The sequence below is a fragment of the Balaenoptera musculus genome, chromosome 18, assembly GCF_009873245.2.
Source record: "Balaenoptera musculus isolate JJ_BM4_2016_0621 chromosome 18, mBalMus1.pri.v3, whole genome shotgun sequence".
Classification (NCBI taxonomy): domain Eukaryota; kingdom Metazoa; phylum Chordata; class Mammalia; order Artiodactyla; family Balaenopteridae; genus Balaenoptera; species Balaenoptera musculus.
Window position 1 is genome coordinate 77,087,643 of NC_045802.1, and position 21,299 is coordinate 77,108,941.

At 47.4% G+C, this 21,299-nt stretch overlaps 2 protein-coding genes across 2 annotated transcripts in view; one reads left to right on the top strand and one right to left on the bottom strand.

Moving 5' to 3' along the window:
• The window catches only part of COL4A1 (collagen type IV alpha 1 chain), a 147,828-nt gene extending 127,046 nt beyond the window's left edge, over nt 1-20,782 (bottom strand). The window contains 1 exon segment of the mRNA XM_036831174.1: nt 20,632-20,782. Within this exon segment, the coding sequence (XP_036687069.1) occupies nt 20,632-20,712 (81 nt within the window). The 5' untranslated portion in view covers nt 20,713-20,782.
• A 321-nt stretch (nt 20,783-21,103) lies between these two features.
• The window catches only part of COL4A2 (collagen type IV alpha 2 chain), a 177,934-nt gene continuing 177,738 nt past the window's right edge, over nt 21,104-21,299 (top strand). The window contains exon 1 of the mRNA XM_036831172.1: nt 21,104-21,239. The gene's annotated coding sequence lies outside the window, so the exon portion shown is untranslated. The remainder of the gene's footprint in view (nt 21,240-21,299) is intronic.

Consider the following 21,299-nt stretch of genomic DNA (forward strand, 5'->3'; position numbering starts at 1 on the left):
AAGCTACCATTCGTTGGTCGCATCCTCTATCCAGGTCTTGTGCTAGATGCTCTGTGTGTGAATGGGACCCCAGCCTCTTACTGCACAGAAGGCAAAGGTGCCAACACCGATCCCCAGCACGTGTGAGAGTGAGTCTGGAGAGGCCATGGAAGGAGGGAAGGGCCCGCATACAGGAATGACGGAACGAGAGATGCTCAGGGAGCAGGAAGGTTAACAAAGCAAGGGTGGAGGTGACTCCGAGGCCGTGTCTGCACACGCAGGGTAAGGGGACCTAACGCTGCAGGACAGACTGGGGCAGATCACTGTCTGCTTTATTCACAGGAGGTGTTTACAACTGACAGGTGCGGGGAGGGGCCATAAGGCAGACTAGGGGACCTCGGAGGGCAAAGAAGGAATGACGGCACCTGGAAGTGCTGACAACCAGCCACCAGGCCCAGACAGCAAGGGACCTGCCCCGGGGGTGACGGTGGTGAGACACAGGGGGTTCGGGGCGAAGCGGCGGGGACCGCGAGAGACATCAAGGGGTCATCCCAGGACATCCATCCTGAGTGAGGCTGGAGGCGGGAACAGTGCCCAGAGAAACAGGGTGTCACAGTAACACAGACAAGGGGTCACAGCCAGCTGCCTGGGATACACGGCAGATGTCCAGGCCAGGCTCACCCCAGTACCCTGAGGGCCAGGTCGGCAGCCTGGTGACCCCACTGGGGCCCTGAAGCTGGATGATGCTCTGCTCCCAGACCCCGAAAGTTAAGCGGCCACAGCCTCAGCTCTCGGGACCTGCGGCCCCTCTGTGTTGCAGGGGAGAGACACACAGGCACAGAAAACTAGGTACCGAGTTGGCACAGCTGGAGTCTGGCCTGGCCTGGGGCCAGCCCAGCAGTAACCTCTCAAATGTTCCCTCTTTCCAGGTGCCCACGGTGAAGAGTGGGTGCTTCCTACTGTCTCTCAAGCCACTGGACCCCGAGCTCACCCCATCGTGACCGAGCCCCACGGGCTTTGTTTCTGGGAAGAACCCCACTTTATATTTTACATTAGTTCAAAGCTCTCCTTCGAAACAAGTCTGGAAACAAGTCAAAACTCCAGAAAATTCAGGAGTGGCATTTGGAAAACTCCAGGCTGAGGGTGGGGAAAGGCGTGCTGAAGGGCTGTTGATCTCTCATCTTCCCTCACCCCAGAGGCCACCCACCTAGGAGGAGGCGCGCAGGCTGTCTGCCCCTCCAACCCCACACCGGATGCGAACGTGTGCTTTCACGGCCGAGGAAGGGGCAATGGGTGCACAGAGGTGTCCTTTTTCCGACCAAGTGTCTACAGGGAGAGAACACTCTCATTTGCTTTCATCCACCTTTCGACAACAGCAACAGCATTCCTCCAGGCTCGGGGACGTCTCAGCCGCAAGCCAGACAACATGAGGTCCCCTCCCAGAGGCAAGGCCGGCACGTTGGAGATCTAGTCCAAACTGTCAGGTGCAGCTGCAGATCTGCATATTCCCCAGCCCTGTGTCTACACAGGAGCCAGTCCTATTAACACCTTATCTGCGTGGAGGTCCCCGTTTCCTCTCCAAACGAGAAAGCACCCTGGAGCGGAGGCTCTCTTGTTCCCACTGAACACAGAACAAATGGGGTTTACGTTTGGGTTCATACTGCACTCGTGGAACTTTTCTCTGGAGGCCAGGTGGCTGGCCACCGTGACCTGCCACTTGGGTGGAAACCTGACGCTGCCACTGTGTCCGGAATGAAGTCAGGATGTCCTTGGGAGCTGGCACCAAGGTGACCTCGCACGGAGCGCCTGGCTGGAGTTCAAGGACGCGACCTTGGAAATCAAACGCACCCCCTGTCGGGGGGTGGGGGTGGGGGGCTTACGAGCTGCTCACAGGGAGGAAGTGCAGAAAAGCTCCAGGCAGCTGTGCCCAGAGAAAAGCTTCCTTTCGGGGACTGATGTAGGAGCTACTGCACCTGCGATCCAGGAGTGCCAACTATTTCCAGACTCAGGAAAGAGCTGCTAAGGACTCAGGAAGCCTGCTTGTAGCCCTGGACCGCTAGACCTGCACCCCACGTTTGATGATGCTGGCGACATAGGAAGATGTGCCTAACAGACAGACCTGTTAGCACTTAGGAAAGAATGCCCGGTTTAAGAGATTTGCAGATTTTTATCTCTTGCAACCAAAATCTGTTTAAAGATGACCTAACCACAAGGTACAGAGTCTGACAGACAGAACTGTTCCCACTTCACTGTGTCAATTTTTATTGTGGAGTGTGTGCGTTTTCTTTGCACAAAAATTAAAAATCGCAAAAATGTGAGTTCGTTTGATGTATTTGAAAGAAAATAACGATGGATCTAAATGCAGAATTGCATGGAGAATACACACAGCCACCCATCAGGGGCTAAATACTAACATCACAGCTCCTTCTAGGTGGATAATTCGAGAAGCAAAGGAGCAGGAGATGCACGTAACGCCACAGGCTGCCTGCCCCTCGCGGGGTGGACTCACCACGGACCACCTCTTCTTTCCAAATCTTCCAACAATTGGTTCTGCCAATTTTATCCTCCGCGATGCAGCGCGTGTGGATATTCGTCCCCACACGTGCACACGCGGGCACGCCACAAGCTCAGACACGGGCACTGACCAACTGTGCCCAGGCTCCCCAGGGGGAACCCGATCCGTGCAGCTGAAGTTTTAACATGAAAATGTCACTGCACTGTTTAACTTTTATGTCCAAGGCATAATTACTTTTCTGCTTTAACCTCTTAATCAGAACATCTAATGACCCACGAGATGTTTATATTACACTAGAGTTTTCCTTAAAAGGCAACACAGCCCATAACATTCTTCACGGGCTCCTCAGGCCGCCTGGCTGCTTCTGCCGCCTGGGCTCCGGCTTCACCCCCCAACTGCACACCCTGACCCCCCGCGTGGTCACTTCCTGAGAGCGCCTGCGGCCGCTGCCCTGCACACAGTTTTCTCTCTCTGGCGTCCTCTCCCGGAATGCCCTCCATCCCACTCAAGACCCCATCCACACCTCGGAACCCTAGCGCCCCTGGTGGGTGGCACCCTGTCCCCCCTGCACCCCGCTTTTTTTTACATCACCTTCCCGTGACCTTGGACACTTTTCTGATCTCTATCAGGGCTGGTCAGTGGACAACGGAAGGGGTCACCGTGCAGTGGCAGGAGCCCATGGCAATCAGGCTTCCCCAGGTTCAGGCCTCTGGGCTCTCAGACAAGCACCGAAGTGGGTGAATCAGTCCACCTGGAGCTCGTACACAGAGAAGCAAATGGCTCTGCTTGTCTTTCCCCAAGGACAACGGCCGCCCCCGCCTGTCCAAGAATCCTGGCGGCTTCCCCCTCCTGATATCAAATAGCAGATACTGTATGCTATCACTTACATGTGGAATCTAACACAGAACACGAATGAACCTATGTGTGAAACAGAAACAGACCCACAGACGTAGAAAACAAACTTATGATTACCAAAGGGGAAAGGGGGAGGGAGGGATAAATTAAGAGTTTGGGATTAGCGGATACAAAGTACTACGTATATAACAGGTAAACAACAAGGACCTACTGTAGAGCACAGGGAACTATATTCAATATCCTGTAATAAACCGTGATGGAAAAGAACATGAAAAAGAATATATATACATATATATTTACATATATAACTGAATCACTGTGCTGTACACCAGAAACTAACACAACATTGTAAATCAACTCTACTCCAGTTTAAAAAACTTATGTCTCTGAACGCTGCCTTCGTGCCTTTTCTCCTCGGAAAAGCCTCACTGATGCTTCTTAGCTCCAGCAGTTAAAATCTGCTTGTCTCTTCGACTATCTCCACATTTTACATCCAATTCTTCCAAATTTTTGATTTTATCCCTTAAATCCTTCAGCATCTCTCAGCACTGAAGAATTTGCTTTGTTCCTCAAGATGAGGTGGAAAGCTTTAACCGTGTAATCTCCTCGGAACCCGGCTGCCCACACAACTTATCTTCCAGATCAGGACGCTGCCGGGAGTGAGGGATTTCGCTGAGGTAATCATTAATGATTAACGATTACGCTGAGGACACAGGCACGGCTCGGGGGTCCCCTGCACACCCGATTCTCTGCCCCATGTGGCTGATGGGAAAAGCTACACCTTGTGGGTCTCTGTATCCCGCCCGCCCCACGCAGGTGCCGAGAGTAGGAGGACTTTCAGTAAGTGTGCGGTACTTCCTGGGTCACTAAGTCCTCCCCACACCTCACGAGCATGCACGCCGCCGTGTTTGCTCAGAAAGGTCTCTCTCTCTTGTCTCCACTTCCGGAGCTCTGAACTGGGCTCTTGCAGTTACCCCAGCCTCTGCAGGTGAACAAATTCTAGATTCATCTCCAAATTTCAATGGCTCCAGCATGGCCGTGGCAATCAACTAGCCAATCAGCCAACACTGGATGCTGAGAAGCCCAGAGAAACTGAAATGCAGCTGAGAAGATGGGATCTGCACACACGCAAAGGCAGTTAGTGGCTCCAGGAAATAAGTGATAAATGCCAACCATCCCATCTAGACAATAAGATTAATGTTCACCAAAGTGGTCCTCCTGCATCAACTTTCCCATCACCCTTAGAAGTGCCTGCATCCTGCCTGCTGCTAAGAGCCAAATCTTTGGAGACATTGTCGAATTCAGTGCTATTCTTATCCACTGCCAGGTTCAAGGCCTTTTTCTTTGATCAATCTTTTTCAACAGATCTTACTATAAAAATCCACTACCAAATCCCTCTAGAGCAATCGTCTGTGGCATATATCTCTGTGATAGTCTGAAATATGCTTCAGGCATTGCCTCCTTAAAAATGCACTGTGCACAGACATAGAAAACAAACCTACGGCTACCAAAGGGGAAAGGGATAAATTAGGAGCTTGGGATTAACAGATAAACACTACTTTACATAAAATAAACCACAAGGTTCTACTGTATAACACAGGTAACTATATTCAATATCTTGTAATAACCTATAATGGAAAAGAATCTGGAAAAGAATACATACATACATATATACATACATAGATAGATAGATAGCTGCATCACTTTGCTCTACATCAGAAACACACAACATTAAAACACAACATTGTAAATTAGCTCTACTTCAATTTTTAAAATGCACTGTGCAGACTCATTAAATATGCACTTGAGGGCTTCCCTGGTGGCGCAGTGGTTGAGAATCCGCCTGCCAATGCAGGGGACACGGGTTCAAGCCTTGGTCTGGGAAGATCCCACGTGCCGCGGAGCAACTAGGCCCGTGAGCCACAATTACTGAGCCTGCACGTCTGGAGCCTGTGCTCCGCAACAAGAGAGGCTGCGATAGTGAGAGGCCCGCGCACCGCGATGAAGAGTGGCCCCCACTTGCCGCAACTAGAGAAAGCCCTCGCACAGAAACGAAGACCCAACACAGCCAAAAATAAATAAATAAACAGCGTTCCCTTTAAAAAAAAAAAAATATATATATATATATATGCACATGATTTCAAGAGTCGTCCCCCTCCTCCACCAAGTACACAGGCCATTCTGTGGCCTGGAGTAGACAACAGTTTCTTTTTTTTAACTTGTAAGTTGAATTTATTTTTTTAAGTTTGATTATATTTTTTCCACCTTTACTGAGATATAATTGGCAGACAACATTGTAGAAATTTAAAGTATACAATGTGTTGATTTGACACTAGGATATATCACAAAATGATTACTGGACTATAATTTCTTGAATCTAGTCTAATCTGGGGATGGGCATCGCAAACCCCTCCATGCAGTTTTCTTACGCAGGGCCTGACACAGCGGGTACCACCTGCGTGGCCCCAGGTATGGGAGACAGGTACTCAGAGGTGATTCTGGCAGGTAGGCGGGCAGGACCAGCGGGCCATCAGAGACAGTCTCCCCACGGAGAGGGTCAGGAGAAACACACCTGTGCGTCAATGTTCCCAGCATGTGAGATAAGCACTGGGTAACCTCACTTAGTAGGTAAAGATGACACACCGCCTACTCACGGGTAGACTCTGCGATTGTGGGAGAAGAAGTTATTGAATTATTTTTTTATTGCTATAAAAAATCTCAGTTCTTCCCACCTCGACCCCTTCCCCAGAGCTTCTCCTCCTCCAAGTATCTGTGGTCACTCTCCTTCCACTGCTGATAAATGCTGGACTCCACTGAGGTTATCTCCATCATAGGACACACCAGGGCCAAAAAGATGGGCGCAGAGCCCAAGTCCTGCCTTTTCTGTCACACTCGCCACCCAGGCCCACAGCGGGGGCTGGCCCACCTGTGAAAGCTAGCCAAGGCCCAAACTCTAAAGAAATAAGACCAAAAGAGTATAAAACTGCGCATGTAAAGAAACATCTGCATGCAGGGGACACGGGTTCAAGCCCTGGTCTGGGAAGATCCCACATGCCGCGGAGCAACTAAGCCCATGCGCCACAACTACTGAGCCTGCGCTCTAGAGCCCGCGAGCCACAACTACTGAGCCCGCGTGCCACAACTACTGAAGCCCACGCGCCTAGAGCCCGTGCTCCGCAACAAGAGAAGCCACTGCAATGAGAAGCCGACACACTGCAACGAAGAGTAGCCCCCGCTCGCCGCAGCTAGGGAAAGCCCGCGTGCAGCAACGAAGACCCAACGCAGTCAAAAATAAATAAATAAAATAAAAAATAGATTAAAAAAAAAAAAGAAACATCTGCTTTGTACGTCCTCGGGCTGCAAAGCTGATGGCTCTCATGTGTCATGGCTCTGACTCTGGGAAGAATGGATAAAACACCATACAAGCTAGTGGCTGGTGCATCTACCTGCCGGGCTGTTGATAATGAGAAAATCAACCTAACAGTTTTGCTTTGCCACGAACAGCTTTCAAGTTTATAATACTGCGTTCTCTCAGATTACACAGCGGCATACCATCCAGGACTAGAACAAGTTGCTTTAAAGTCTGGAGTTGTTGATAGTAGTTACTGCCCACCATCTGTCATCCTGACTCGAGGTCATCAGTGATTCTGCTCCGATATGGCAGATACGGCTCAGATCTGGCCGGCCATGTGTGAATACGATGCCTGGACCTACTGGAAACCTCAGTGGACCTTACCTCCTCTTTGCTGGCTGACACTTTATTTAAGGAGAGGACGGCCAATTAAAGAATTAAGCTTAGTCTGCATCATTTCTATCATTATTTCCTACCAAAAAGGCTCTGTAACATCAGACATTTCATCAGAGATTTTTACACATCTTTCCCCCACATTAATAGCTTTTCACGGTTGCAAGATAATATGGGACATGTCCTGCCAACCGCCTAGGACAGCTGGCCAACACATTTTACCCAGAACTTTGACCTACGTTTTCTTTTTAAAGCCACTCCACATTTTCCCAGAAACAGTCTTCATGTTTCTGATTCATTTGTCCCTAACTCACAAATTAGATGGGCTTTGCCCAGGAAACCTGGAAAACCTCGGTCCCTGGAACAAGACTGGAATTATGCCGAACAGCACGACTGAGAGAAGAGGGCTCAAGGGCAAACTGTGACCAGAAGTCTTCCAGATTCGAGCAGGCGCTGAGCCAAAGGACACCCGCTCTGCCTTTGTCGGTGCTATTACACAGTCTGTCCCACCGGGGTGGCCATACACAGTGGGGTGGCGTGACTACCGTACCCTCAGGGACTGGAGGTCCTCGGGGTGAGGCCCTGCTGCTTACAAGGCATCCCCCTTCCTGACTGCTTGCCTCAAGCCTCTTCACCCAGGGTCTTGCTGACTTGGCCACACAGCAATGCAACTGTAAGGCAAAGGACAATAGTCTTGCATCATCACTGTTGTGACACATGCCATTCCCATCAAAATGCCTGGAAGTCATGAACACTGTAGAAACACATTTGCTTTTTGAAGTCTCCATCCTTACATCTGGTATTTCCACATCTGATGCCTCTGTCTACCCTAAATCCAAGTTGTTTTCCCATGGCCAGCCTTGCATAATTCCCAGGGCAGAGAGGAGAACCCAGCTAATTCATTTCCCACCCTAGAGATATTTCAAAATTCCTAATTTCTAAATAAACGGAACAACCCTGAATGTCTGCTAGCCTCATGAATTTACTATAGAGATACAAAGTAAGTGATAGTTCCTACGAGAAAATTCAGTTCTCTTCCTTATATCTATAACTCTTTTAATCAAGTTGAATTTCTGAAGCTGAGCCATTCCTAAAACTGCCAAGAGGGACATCTTTTAAAATAATTTCTAGTTCAGCATGATCAAAGGCCAAAATTATTTGTATTAATTCCATACACAACCTTTGAGGGCAGCAATACTGGTCTGCTTTGTTCCACAGCCTGGGTGTACAATAAATATTAATTACATGAGTGAATGTACCAATGAAGGAATGAATATCTGTAATTATATTGATATACACACTCTATGTATGGTATGCATATAGCTAATATATGTGTATATTTATATATAGATACATGTATGTATATTTGCATGCGGCTGTTAACTGAAGGCACTTAATATACAAAAGCCCTAACATCCTATAAATGATCATTTTGTAAAAATGTACAAATAAGATTCATTTCTTTAAGACATGTAGAGAACTCTGCAAAAAGACTCTTTTAATCAAGATATACGGGGCGATCCCATTCTTAGGCTTCTTGATGGATAAACATCCTCAATCTGTCACGTGTTGGGATTTTCCTCTTGCCCTGTCCCACTCTATGGCTTGCTGACCTCCACCTAAGGTGAATTCTAAAATGGATCTCACAGCAAATGTTTATATGGCTGGCAGCCCCACCTCTGGTGCCCCTTAGACATTTTCTATCACGGAAAACGTCAGTCCAAGGCAGACAGAGACGCAGCCCCTCCAGCAGAGAATCAAACTCAATGCCACGTGTGCTTTCCAGCCCTGGACGGAGTTGCCCCTGGAATCTGTCCTCACATCTGCGCTCATACCCAAACCCCTCGCTGACATCCAGGACCGGGAGACTCAGGAGGGACTGATTAGAAGTGATAAATCGATCACTAAAAGGTGAGCTTGTGGCCTTGAGTCAGACCCATTAAGTGGGTGCCTTGGTGGAAAATTACCAGAATCAATGATCAGACTCCAAGAAACCACATGCGTTTGAAAAGTTGAGGAAAGAGAGCCCTGGGAACCCTCCATTTCCTGTGCTAAGGAAGAGATGCTTTTCCCATTTTACCAAGGTCAGGGAGAAAGGTCTCCAGGGTGATTCCAGTTTTGCACAAGTCGTATGAAATTATGCTCTTTTCACATTAGTCACTCAGAGGAAGAAATCGATGGACGACAGTACTCTTCCAAGTGGCTATAAATTACCAACGGTCAGAATATCTCACAAGGACTGAAACAGTGGAAACACTGCCACTTCCTATACGAAATCACTACAGTACATTTCATTTCAACTTGCTTTTGTTGGTTTTATTGTTGTCATGCTTCAAAGCCCAGTTTTACATCTAGGAATACTTTAAGGATAGAATTATTCCCTTAAAATATGCAATTAAAACATATTTAATTAACTTGTGTGTGAACAGCATTATAATCCTAATAATCCAAGAAGCTTAAATTATCCAAGAAGCTTATCTCATTTTAAGGAATGAAGCAGAAGTAAAAGAAAGATATTTTTCAGTCTACATAGTTTTAATTACAGGTAAATATCAATAATATAATAATGAAATCAATACTACAAGCTAACATTTCTTGGACTAAGGATGTGGCAGTCATTCATGTATGTGCTTTACATGTACTATCACGTGTACTATCTTCACAACAATCCTATAAAGAATTAGCTTTATTACCCCTATTATAGAGATGAGAAAACTGAGACACAGAGAGGTTGAGTAGGTTGCCCAAGGTCAAACAGCTCGTTGCTGGTAAATCAAGGATTCAAATCCATGAGGTCTGGCTCCAGAGTCTGTGATTGTATGATGTTCTTTCTAGAGTTTCAGAAGCTAAGTGAAAACTTTTGGGGCAAAAAGAGAACAGTGAACGTTTTAATTTTTTAGTGTCATATCTATTACACCATTATTAAAATTACTCTTACCTTACCTTGGGCATATATCAGAATACAAAGTATAAGAACAATTTTAACTGCCTGTGTATTTTTTGACCCAGAGTGAGTACTCAACACACACTTACTGAATGCAATTTCAAATTATTTTGAAGCAAGATACTGAGCTAAGAACATATTAATTTGTGCTGTGTGCTTAAGTGAATTCTTAGCCTTGCCTGTTTTACTTTCACTGATGTGAAGAAAAAAATGGCATTTTGATTACAAATTTGGCTTCTAGTCTAAAACAATGCCCAAAGTTACGTATGTTTTAAATAAATTATCCAGTCAAAAGAAAAATACAAATATCTCTGTAACATATTAATGGATAATAACCTCCACGAAAGAAGAGAAAAATCTAAGGCCAACAAGAAATAATAAAAAATGATTAATTATAGAAATTTTTTTAAAGTTTTAAAAGCCTGATTGGTAGACTCTAAGGGAATCAATAATTTCATGAAAAACTTCATTTCTTCCTGACCTGTTCTGCTGTGTTAAGCACTGGCCTTATCTTGAGTCTGGTTCTCCTTGTGGTTGCAAGGGGAAGTTGGTTGCCTGTGTCAACTGACCCTCCAAGCCTTGCTCCCAGCAAGCTGGAGCCAGAGAGACAAATCTTTCACATGAAGCACAGAATGCAAGTCTTTCCCTTTAGTCTGATTGGGCCCACTCAGGTCATGTGCCTATGTCTAAATCAGTAGGAAACTCTAGGAGAAATCCATTTATGGATTAACCAGACTCCATCTCTGGAGCTGGGAATGAACTCATCTTCCCTTTCATGACAGGAAGAGGTGGGAAGCTGAACAAAATTGAGTTCCTGACAGAAAAAAAAGACAGAGGAAATGGAAGCTGGTTAGGTTTTGAAAACCTGAAGTTTTCAAAATGATAAATGATGTGGATTTAAGTGGAAGAGACATTTTTTCTGCCTTTAATAAATATATAATGTATACTTTAAAAAAAAAATAAAGTTTTAAAAGCCTGAATTCCAGAATAAAGAAATATAATTTTTATTATTTTCTGGTATTTAGGAAAACAAATTTTTATTATTACTAAGGCGTCCAATAGCCATTTGTTCAGAGTTGCTTTAACAAACTGATAAGAAGCATCTGTTGCTAGCATAATGTTTACATGCACAAATGTTTGTTAAAGATAAGGTGTGAATGAGGGATGACTCGAGAAGATTGCTGCTCGTCCTGTGTGATAAAGAGTGCGTCACCCCCAGCTTATCAGCGACTGGGGCTGATTCTGGACCAGGTCTGCGTACTTATCTGACATATATTGCAGTATTTTTTCCCATCACTAACCCATCTCCCTGCTTTGGCAAGTTCATCTTAATTTTACAGGCCATTTCCTGACCAAAAATTACGAGTTATCTTAAACCGCTAACCCCAAGTGGTCTATAATCTCCAGGAAATGGGTTTGGCCATAAGAAGACACATAATAGGAATCCTTCATTCAGGGGCCCAGGAGGCCAAGGCTCGGAGGAGGTGGGCGAGGGTGGGCACTGCAGAAAGGTGAAGGCACACCCTGGGGGTCCTGCTCACAAACCTGAGTGGGTTCTGGCTCGAACAGCCTCTACGCAAACACCGAGCCCACCATCAGCAGATGCCAAGGTGAGAACAGAGCCTTAAAGACGGAAACACTCTGACATACAGCGGATCATCCTGCGAACACCCGTGTCCCATGTCTTGATGGGGACAGGACGACCACAGAGGACAAGGGTCTTGTCCGGGCTCCAGCTGTCCCCGTTTCCCATCGGCCACGCCCTCTCCTCCAGCATCCCGGCATCCCACATGCCTGAATCAGGACCTTCCCACTCCTAACCCCCCAAATAGCACCACAGGGCTGGAAGTGCTGCAGTAACAACGACCAACAAGAAAAAGGGAACATCAGAAACAGGAGAGTCATTTTAAATACAAAGGTTCAGCTTCTGCTTGAGTGCAGACCACTCTCCCAGAGCAGCATGTCTATAGCTCACATCTATCAAGCGGCTGCCCCTGTAAGTGAAGAGAATGGACGAGATCTGTGGTCCCCGGACCTCCACCACCAGCATCGCCTGTTGGAAATGCGATACTCAGGGGCACCCACACCCCTAATCAGAGAAGCCGGGAGGGGGGCCGGGCGTCTGTGTCCCACCCAGCATTCCAGGGGATTCCAGACCCACTGCTCTGGTGGCCTTCGGTGTTTCTCCAGCCTCAAGATGCCCTGATGATATAATTACTTTGTTATTTATTCCTCAGAATTTGCTCATTTAACGAGCATGCAGCCAGCACGGTATAAACGCTTTACAAACATTAGCTCGTTTAATCCTCATGCCTGTCCTGGAATCGAGGCACTACTGCTGTCCCCATTTTACAGATGGCAAAAGGTGGACAGAGAGAGAAGTTGCACACGCCCACACAGCTGTACGAGGCAGAGCTGGGATTCAAAGCAGCACCCATGTGCTTCCATGCAATGCCTGCCACCCCGTGCGGGAAGAGTGTGTCGCTGGGCTATGCTCCTCTCTGGATGCATTTGAAACACTGCAATTGTCCTTCCAGGAGTTTAATGCAAACTTTGTAGAGAAATAGGCATTTCTTTTGCCTGGCTAATTTTAGAGTTCTTGGAGTTAGGCTGAATTCTCCCACAGTATGCAATAACTTCTATTTAAGACACATAGTTAGATCAAGTATTTTCCAAGTGGACACTGCAAAAAAAAATGGACCAAACTATAATTATGCGGCCTTTTTCCCTAATAAAACTTTGCACATTATAGGTAATAATGATAATAATATCACCTTAACTCAAGCTTTAATGCAAGAACAGTCTGGACCTGGCGAATAAATTTCATGCAACTCAGTAATAACTCCGTGACATTAAAGTTTTATTCTTTAAAAAATGCCAAAACGCAACTCGAAAATCAAAGCTAATGAGGAAAAGGAGTTGCTTGTATTTAAAAATGACATTTTAAAGCTGATGCTCTTGGATGATATGGAAATTAACACTCTCATGCTCAAGAAAAAGTCATTACTTGCATAAAAGGATAACTGGATTTTAGAATAAATTTTGATGGCTTTTTCTCATTACAAAAATAATATGCTTACTCTTTTAAAATAAAGTATTGTTAGAGATGTAGTAGCCAAATCTGCCGCTGATTAAAATATACATAAATATTATTTCCTTAATAGAAATGAAGGAAAAACACCACAATACTTATCATTGGGCCCATTTGTAACATTCTGAAACAGGAAATCAGTGCTGACTTAGCACCCTCAAAGATGCCCCATACGCTAACCGAGGGCTGTTAGGAGTGTTTGTCTTTCTGAAGTGAAGACACAGGCTGCCACGCACCTCCATCCTCAGAGCCTTCTTCAGCTCTAGGTGTGTGAGTGGCAGCTGGGAAAAGCTTGTGCAAACAGCTTTGGAAACACTGAGTTACAACTAGAAAACGCTGAGTTTTGTTCTTCATAAAGGAATATGCTGATTTTCTAAAGGAATATGCTGATTTTCTAAAGCAAAACTCAATAAAAATTTTTTAACAATTTCAATTAAATGTCAAATACAGGAATACCATCTCTACATATTCCGTTGAGTTGGACAACGTTTATTGAATCAGCTCAACTCTGTGTGAGTGACTCTACCATGGGTCTCCAACTGTCAGGAAATTTGGTGAAATGGGAACAGGGCAACTGAGATCAAATTGGCCTCTCCCAGGTCACAGCCAGCATCTCTTGCTGTTATCTGAATAAGAAAGAAATGCACACAGCACACAGAGACCTGTATCCAGTAATAGACAACAGTTAATTCCAAAACTCCTAACAAAGTCTTGATGAGCAGGAAAAGTTGAGGACGTTGGATCATTCTCCTCTACCAGCGAGAGAACCAACACATACGCATGTAATATATTGCCTTAATATCTGATTTGGACGCTTGGCATTTGTCTTTTACTTGACCACAAATCAAGCAAGCTTTAAAACTCAGATGACTTTAAATGTTCTTATAGTGTGCAGACTAAAAGCCAAACCTAGCAAAGCAGGAATATTACTAAGCCACGGAATAAACTATTTACACAAAGGGTTCAGCCTTGTGTATATTTCCAAGTCGTGTTTAGTCTATGGCGGAATATCTGCTCCAAATTCCAAATTAAGAGGAAACACCTTCGTTTGGCATTACTTTCCTTTGTGTTGCCTAAAACTGCTACGGGGTCAGCAACGCAACATAATTTCCGGGAGCAGGCACTCAGCTCCCGCCAGGCCTCCCCAGGGTCCAGAGTGAAAGGCAGGCAGGATCACCGAACCCACTACAAGTAATTCACGACTTCCCTCCATGCATCAGGTACTCCCCCAGACAGAGGGGGCATTTTTCAAAGAAGCTCTGTCCTCCAGCATCTCAAAATCATCGAGGGTGTTGAACCAACATACACGAGACAATGAGATCCCAGCCACGTAGCAGTGATAACAGCTATCGTCTTCTCAGGGTTTACTTGCTTCACACATACAACCTCTCTGAACATCTTAAAGGTGTCTGCAGATGTTGTGTTGTCCTCATTTGATGGATCAGGGACCCGAGGCTCAAAGAGATTACACTGATCCATGGAACACAGAGGTAAGTCCTTCATGACAACTACCCACCCTGCATGCTGGGGAGTATGAAGACAAAGACCAGATAAGTCCATGAATCCACATGGCGAAGGGTATGTAAAGCCAAGCCAAATTAAAACAACAGCAAGATACCACTACACATCTATTAGAGTGGCCAAAATCCAAAACACTGACAACACCAAATGCTGGCGAGGATGCGGAGCAACAGGAACTCTCATTCATTGCTGGTGGGAATGCAAAACGGTGCAGCCACTTTGGAAGAGAGTTTGCTGGTTTCTTACAAAGCCAAACATACTCTTACCATATGATCCAGCAATTGTGCACTTTGGTATCTACCCAAAGGAGTTGAAAACTTAGGTCCACACAAAAAGCTGCACACGGATGTTTATAGAAGCTTTATTCAAAATCAGCCAAAACTTGGAAGCAACCAAGATGTCTTTCAGTAGATGAGCGGAGAGATAAACTGTGGTCCATGCAGACAACGGAATATTACTCAGTGCTAAAAAGAAATGGGCTATCAAGCCATGAAAAGACATGGAACAAATTTAAATGCATATGAATAAGTGAAAGAAGCCAATGGGAAAAAATCTACATAATGTATGATTCCAGCTACATGAAAAGGCAAAACTATGGAGACAGTAAAAAGATCAATAGTTGCCAGGGTTTGGGGAGAGAAGGGGATGAATAGGCAGACCACAGAGGACTTTTAGGGCAGTGAAAATACTCTGTGTGATACCATAATGATGGCTACACATCATTACACATTTGTCCAGACCCAATGATATACAACACTAAGAGTGAACCCTAAGGTAAACTACGGACTTTGGGTGATGACAGTGGGTCAGTGTAGGTTCATCAGTTGTGACAAACGCACCAACTGGCGGGGGATGTCGATAGTGGGCGAGGCCATGCTTGTGGGGACACAGGGGGTAGATGGAAAATCTCTGTACCTTCCTCTCAGTTTCGCCTTGACCCTGAAACTGCCCTAAACAATAAAGTCTTTATTAAAAACGAACGAATGAAAACCAGCCAGCCGAAGAGTTGGAGACTTCTGGTCAGACAGGAGGTCACCATCATCAGAGCAGAGGAATCACGTGGTCATAACGGGATCTCTGAAGACAGACTCAGGACAGCGTGAGGAATGGGCTGGGGAGAAAACAAGGCTGAAAGGAGGGCAGGAGCGGGAGGGATTCGTGGCGACCCTGGCACAGGGTGACTAGACCTGGAATGGTGTCACAGTCATGGGAAGAGACGGCCAAGGGGGCTCTGAGGAGCAGGTAGAAGGAGGAAGGGTGGAATGAGTGCCTGGGTGACATGAAGGCTAAAAAGGAGGGAAGGGTGAGGCCTCCACATGAAGCCACGGTCTCTGGGTTGAGCATCAGGAAACATTGGGGCATCAAGGACCAAAACGAGCCACTTGGGAAGAAGGGCAGTCGGTTGGTGAAAGATGGCAAGCTCGGTTCTGGACATGTTTGCTAAGTCTGCAATCAAAGCAGGACAGCAAAGGTGAGATGTTCCATGGGAACGTGAGGAGACCGGACTGGGGTTCAAGAGGAAGGTCTGGAGTCCCCTTCACGGAATGCTGACAAATATCATGGGAGTGGGGAGGGCGGAGAAAAAGAGAAGCGTGCTGGAGCCCAGCCCCGGGGCCCACCCACCCTCAGGGGTCTGGAAGAGGAAGAACAGAGAAGCAGAGAAACAGAAAGGACCCCAAGACAGACTGATGTCACAGGACTAAGACCAGGAGAACAATGGAGGGAAATACAGGACGGAACCGGTCCCTGTGTGCCAGACTATAAAATGCTAACCCCTGAGTCATTCTCCAAGCGGTAAACTCCTCAAAAGAAACTGACGATGGAACCATTTTCTGGTTTACATCTCTTTCATTGTGCGCACAAGAATGGGAGGAATATCTCTTTTGTATTGTTCTATAGCTGACATTTCTTAGTGGTTGTTTAATAACAGCAAGAAGAACAATGCTCTGATGATATTATTTTAGGCATTCTATTGTTGCTTTTGCTTATTTGAGCCCAAGAACTCAAAATACCCAATCTGCTTGAGAGACATTTTAACGAGGCAAATCCTTGTCCAGTTTCTGGAACCGTCATTAGAACAAGCATCGTATACCTCATCAAGACAAGTGCTGTAAATTATTCACTGATTGATGCCCCCTCCCTCTCTAAAAGGATTTGTTTCAGCGGGTCACTTGCGGGTTCAGTTTGTCTGCAAAATCTCTACCAGTTCTAAACTAGATAACCGAACTTGTTTAGTGATGGCCATCCTCACCAGTTCCAAGAAATCTGAAGACAGTCTTGTTAATGAATAATGCGGGGTTTTGTGAATTCCCCCATGCCCTTGCCCCAGTGAGGGGAGGTGTTCTCGGTCAGCTCCTAAAGGCACTCCCGCCTACAATCAGTCATCCGTGCTGGAACTCTGCAGACATCCCAATCCACCTGCCACCTCCGGAGGGGACCTTTGGTTGAGCTGGGGTCTTATCGCAGCTCTCCTAGACCTCCGTGTGTCTCCACCCCTCCCAGGGGAAAGTTCAGATATCACGCCTGTTAGTCATACAAGCAATGGCATCTTGGTACCTCAAAGGAGGGAACCTTAAGGTCTTCTTTACATGCAAAGACAGCCTGATTAGTGAAAGGGCAAAGGAAGAACTATCCAACCTTCTGAGTATGATGCACATGACAATCATATGAAAATAAGATGCCAGGTCTATGGTTCCCATTCCTTCCTCAGAGTCAGAGGTGGGATATCCTCCCGGAAGTTTCCTCTGAGCTCCCCAAAGCTGGGTTAGGTGCTCCTATGGCCCTAGGTTTTACCCTGACTGTAGCGTTTACCAGCCTGAGTTGTATTTGCCTGTTTCTTTCTCAGTACTTCTCAGGAGACCACAGCCTTCCTGGGGGAGGAGGGTGGGCCCCACTCACTGATGCACGGCCAGCGCCTGGCGGGGGGTGTGGCCTGAAGATGTGCTCAAGGCGCATGTGTGGGATGAAGGCAGGAAGGATGGATGGGGGGTGGGGGAGCAGATCTGCCAGGGAAACTGAGGCAGGGGGTTACCAAGTCCTCTGAAATCATCTGCTTAATCAGAGCAGACACAACATTTAGGATCCTCCGGTCCCTAAACCACACTTGTGTGTGTGTGTGTGTGTGTGTGTGTGTGTGACTACACCATTAACACATTAACACACACACTAATAATTCTATAAGTGTACACTCACACACACACAGGCTAGGCACACTGTTTCTCCTGGTTGGTATTAGACCTCTAATTAGACCTCCGCTTCATGCCAATACAGTTCCATGCATGAAGAACACGATGATTTAGATTATATCTTCACCAAGCTCACTCCTGAGATACTGGGTTCATGTTGCTGTCACTGGGACTAAGTCAAAAATCAGCCTTCTCTTTGAAATTACATTCCCAGCAGAATGTGGCCCACATTCATATCAGAATTAAATATCCGTTTGAGTTCTAGGTCATTCAGTCTCAGAATGGTGACTAATGGTCTGGAGATGCCAACACCCTACTCGGGCATCACCACACTTTGGCGAAAGTTCACATTTCTGATCCTGAAAAATAATTTGTGAAGAAGCATCAAACAGACCAGCTGGAGGAGGGAGTTTGGAGGCTGCAGAAGGAAGAATTCATTCAGCTCATGACTGTGTGACTCAGAACCGAGGACCCTCAATCCTATGGGCAGATTTTTGTCTTAGGTCTGTACCCTATTCCTCCTTCCTTGCCAAAGAAAGAAAAGTTGGGGAGGGGAGTGAGGGGTAGGAAAACAAATCACTGGCTTAGAAACTCCACCCACTGGTAAATGAACAGTATGGCCATAGCAGATATGATCAAATATAAAATCAAACAGCCTTTCATGTGAATAATAATAAGTACAATCTCTGCCTGGCACCTAGTAGGTGACGTTTGGGTGTACCAATGCAGGTAACACAGATTCAGATACTCCAAAAAAGCAGGTAATCCAAGAATCATTTTTATTGGCTATTGAATTAGGATTTGATTGACTGGCAGCATCTTATCATTCAAAATGCATTTTTAAATGATATTATGCTTGGATCAATATGGAAATTATTTCAACTTTTTGGTATCCCTAACAGCTGATTTTGGAAGGAGGTAAGCAAAAAAAAAAAAAAAAAAAAAAAAAATGTTACCGATGGTGTGAAAAGTGAGACAAATTTTAAAATTAGCCAGATATTATTTTTAAATGGATTTTCTTGTACAGCCATAAGTCATGTTCATATTAATAAACTTTCTCTCTCTGAATAAACCAGGGAAAATATGGCAAAATGATAATACCCATTAAGTCAACTCGTGATCAGGGGGTGTCCACGTGCCAGATCTCTTAAAACATTACATGAGATTTGAAGGATACAGCACAGCCAGGACAGGGACGTACAAGGAAAGTAAAATAAGCCCAAACTCAACAGTAATGAGTTTGATTTCCCACTCACTGAGTGGTTCATTCTTCAAAGTCCTGGCTATTTGAAAAGCCGGCTCTCATAATTGGCTTTGCTTTGCTAATATTATCAATCAGAAAATCCAAGTCCAAACAGAGCTTCATATTTCCAAATAGAGAACTTTCTCTCATTTCCTTGCCATCTCTCCTTGGAAGTGTTAAATCTTTGGGTCAATAGTTCTAGACCCAAATGAAGTGCTCTAGAGCCTCCTCTTTTGGAAGTATTTTGTCATCGTGACCAGAGAGTGTTTAAATAACCGACTAGGGTGCCTGGCTAGACTCTGGGCTGGGAGGAACAATCTGAAGTTAACTGCTTGTGTCATCATTAGGCCTTTCCATACCTAGTGACACAGCTGCCAGCAAAGAGCCAGACTCTCAATTGCAAGACATGTATGCATATCACCAGTTTATTCTGGCAAGTAACAGTTAATAATTTATATACAATTAACTGAAGTCAGTGAGCATCATTCTTCCTGAAGAGAAGAAAAAAACAACAAACAAACAAACAAAACAAACAAACAAACTAAGAGCAAAATCAGGATGTGAAACAAGAGTAAGTGGGAAATGCCGAAAGTAGTAACATCATTTTTAAATATTTGGGGTGGGGGGAATGCAAAATGTGTTGAGAAGGCACACCTTCCCAGGGTTTTGTCTAGAAGGCTGTGACACTGGGAAACAGCTGAGGTTTTTACTCCATCTGAGGGGAAGGAAAAAAGCAAAGAACAACAGTACATCAGGGACCGTCTAGAGCTGGACGCCTTTACTTGTGCAAACCGAACTCCCAGATCCTTTCCGGGCAAGCGCACAGCCGGAGGAAATGAAAACTAGGAAAACAATCTGTGCACAGAACAATGAGATGGAGTTTCATTTTGGTTTCACACTCAAATATAATGTGGTTATAATTTTTTTACTATATTAGTAAAAGTCATCGAGTCGAGTACGGAAACGTTTGAAAGCTGCACGACAGAAAAGCTCCTCTGCTGTCCCTCAGCGTGCTGCAGCGACAGCAAAGTCGTGGGAAAGCAAAGATACAGCTGTTTCCAGGCAAACGGCCCAGGACTGTTCAGCATCAACCACCAGAGTCTCCAAAGCTCCAGAGAAACACGCCCAAAGCGACTCCCGGGCACATGTGTGGGCTCCGAACAGCACGGGGCGCGCGTGTCCGGCCCTCCGGCCCCCGGCCCACTCTGGCGCCCGGGGCAGGTGAAGGCGCCCGACGGCCAGGCGCCCCCGAGGTGCGAGTTCAAATCCCCCTGACTCCCGGGCACCCTGCACCAAGTTCTGCTCGCCCGCCCCCGGCCCCGAGGAGTCTCCCCTGACTCGCCCCGACCCAGCCCACAACAAAGGAGGCTCCCTAATGGATGCGCGGTCGCAGCCCACGGGGGTCCCCGGCGGGGACCGGCCGCGAGAGTGCGCCCGGCTGTGCCGCGCGCGACCCCCGGGCCCGGAGGGCGGCTCCGGCCGCGGACAAAGGGCCCGCGCGGGGCGCCGGGGCGCAGGGCGGGACGCCGGGAGCCGAGCCGGCCGGGACTCACCTTCGCGGCGGCCCGGCTGCTCTCCTCGTGGAGCAGGAGGGCGGCGGGCAGCAGCAGCCAGACGCCGAGCCGGGGCCCCATGCTGGCGCGCCCGGGGCGGCGGGGACCGGCGGGGACGGCGGGGGACGGCGGGGGGCGGCGGGGGGCCGGCGCCCGGGCTCCTGGGGGCGGCGGCGGGCGGCTCACTCTCGCACGGCCGGGACTCGAGCGCGGCGCACCGTCCCGGGCGCGGCAGCTCGCGGCGGAGACCTGAGCGCGGCCAGGCGAGCTCCCCAATTTGTTGGCGCTGCCCCTCCCCTCGGCGGCGCGGGGCGGGCGGCGCCTCAAAGGGGGAGGACCCTGCGGCGCGGGTAAGAGGCGGCAGGAGCGCGCGGCCGGGGGATTGTGGCCGACGCGCGCCGGGACGCAGGGCTCCGCGCTCTGCACCCACCGCCGCCGCTGCCCGCCCCGCGCCCCGCGCTCGCCGACCCGGCGGAGCTCCGAGGGCGGACGCGCGGGCCCGAGGTCGGCCCGGGGAGCCCGGGAGGGCGGCTGCGCTGCTCGTGCCGCAGGCGGCGCTTCTGGAGGGCGGAGGCGCGCGGGCGGCAGCCACTGAAGCCGGGCCCGAGGTAAGAGCGGCCCTGGGAGGCCGAGCCCCGGGCGGAGGGCAGGGACGCGGGCGCCCCGTG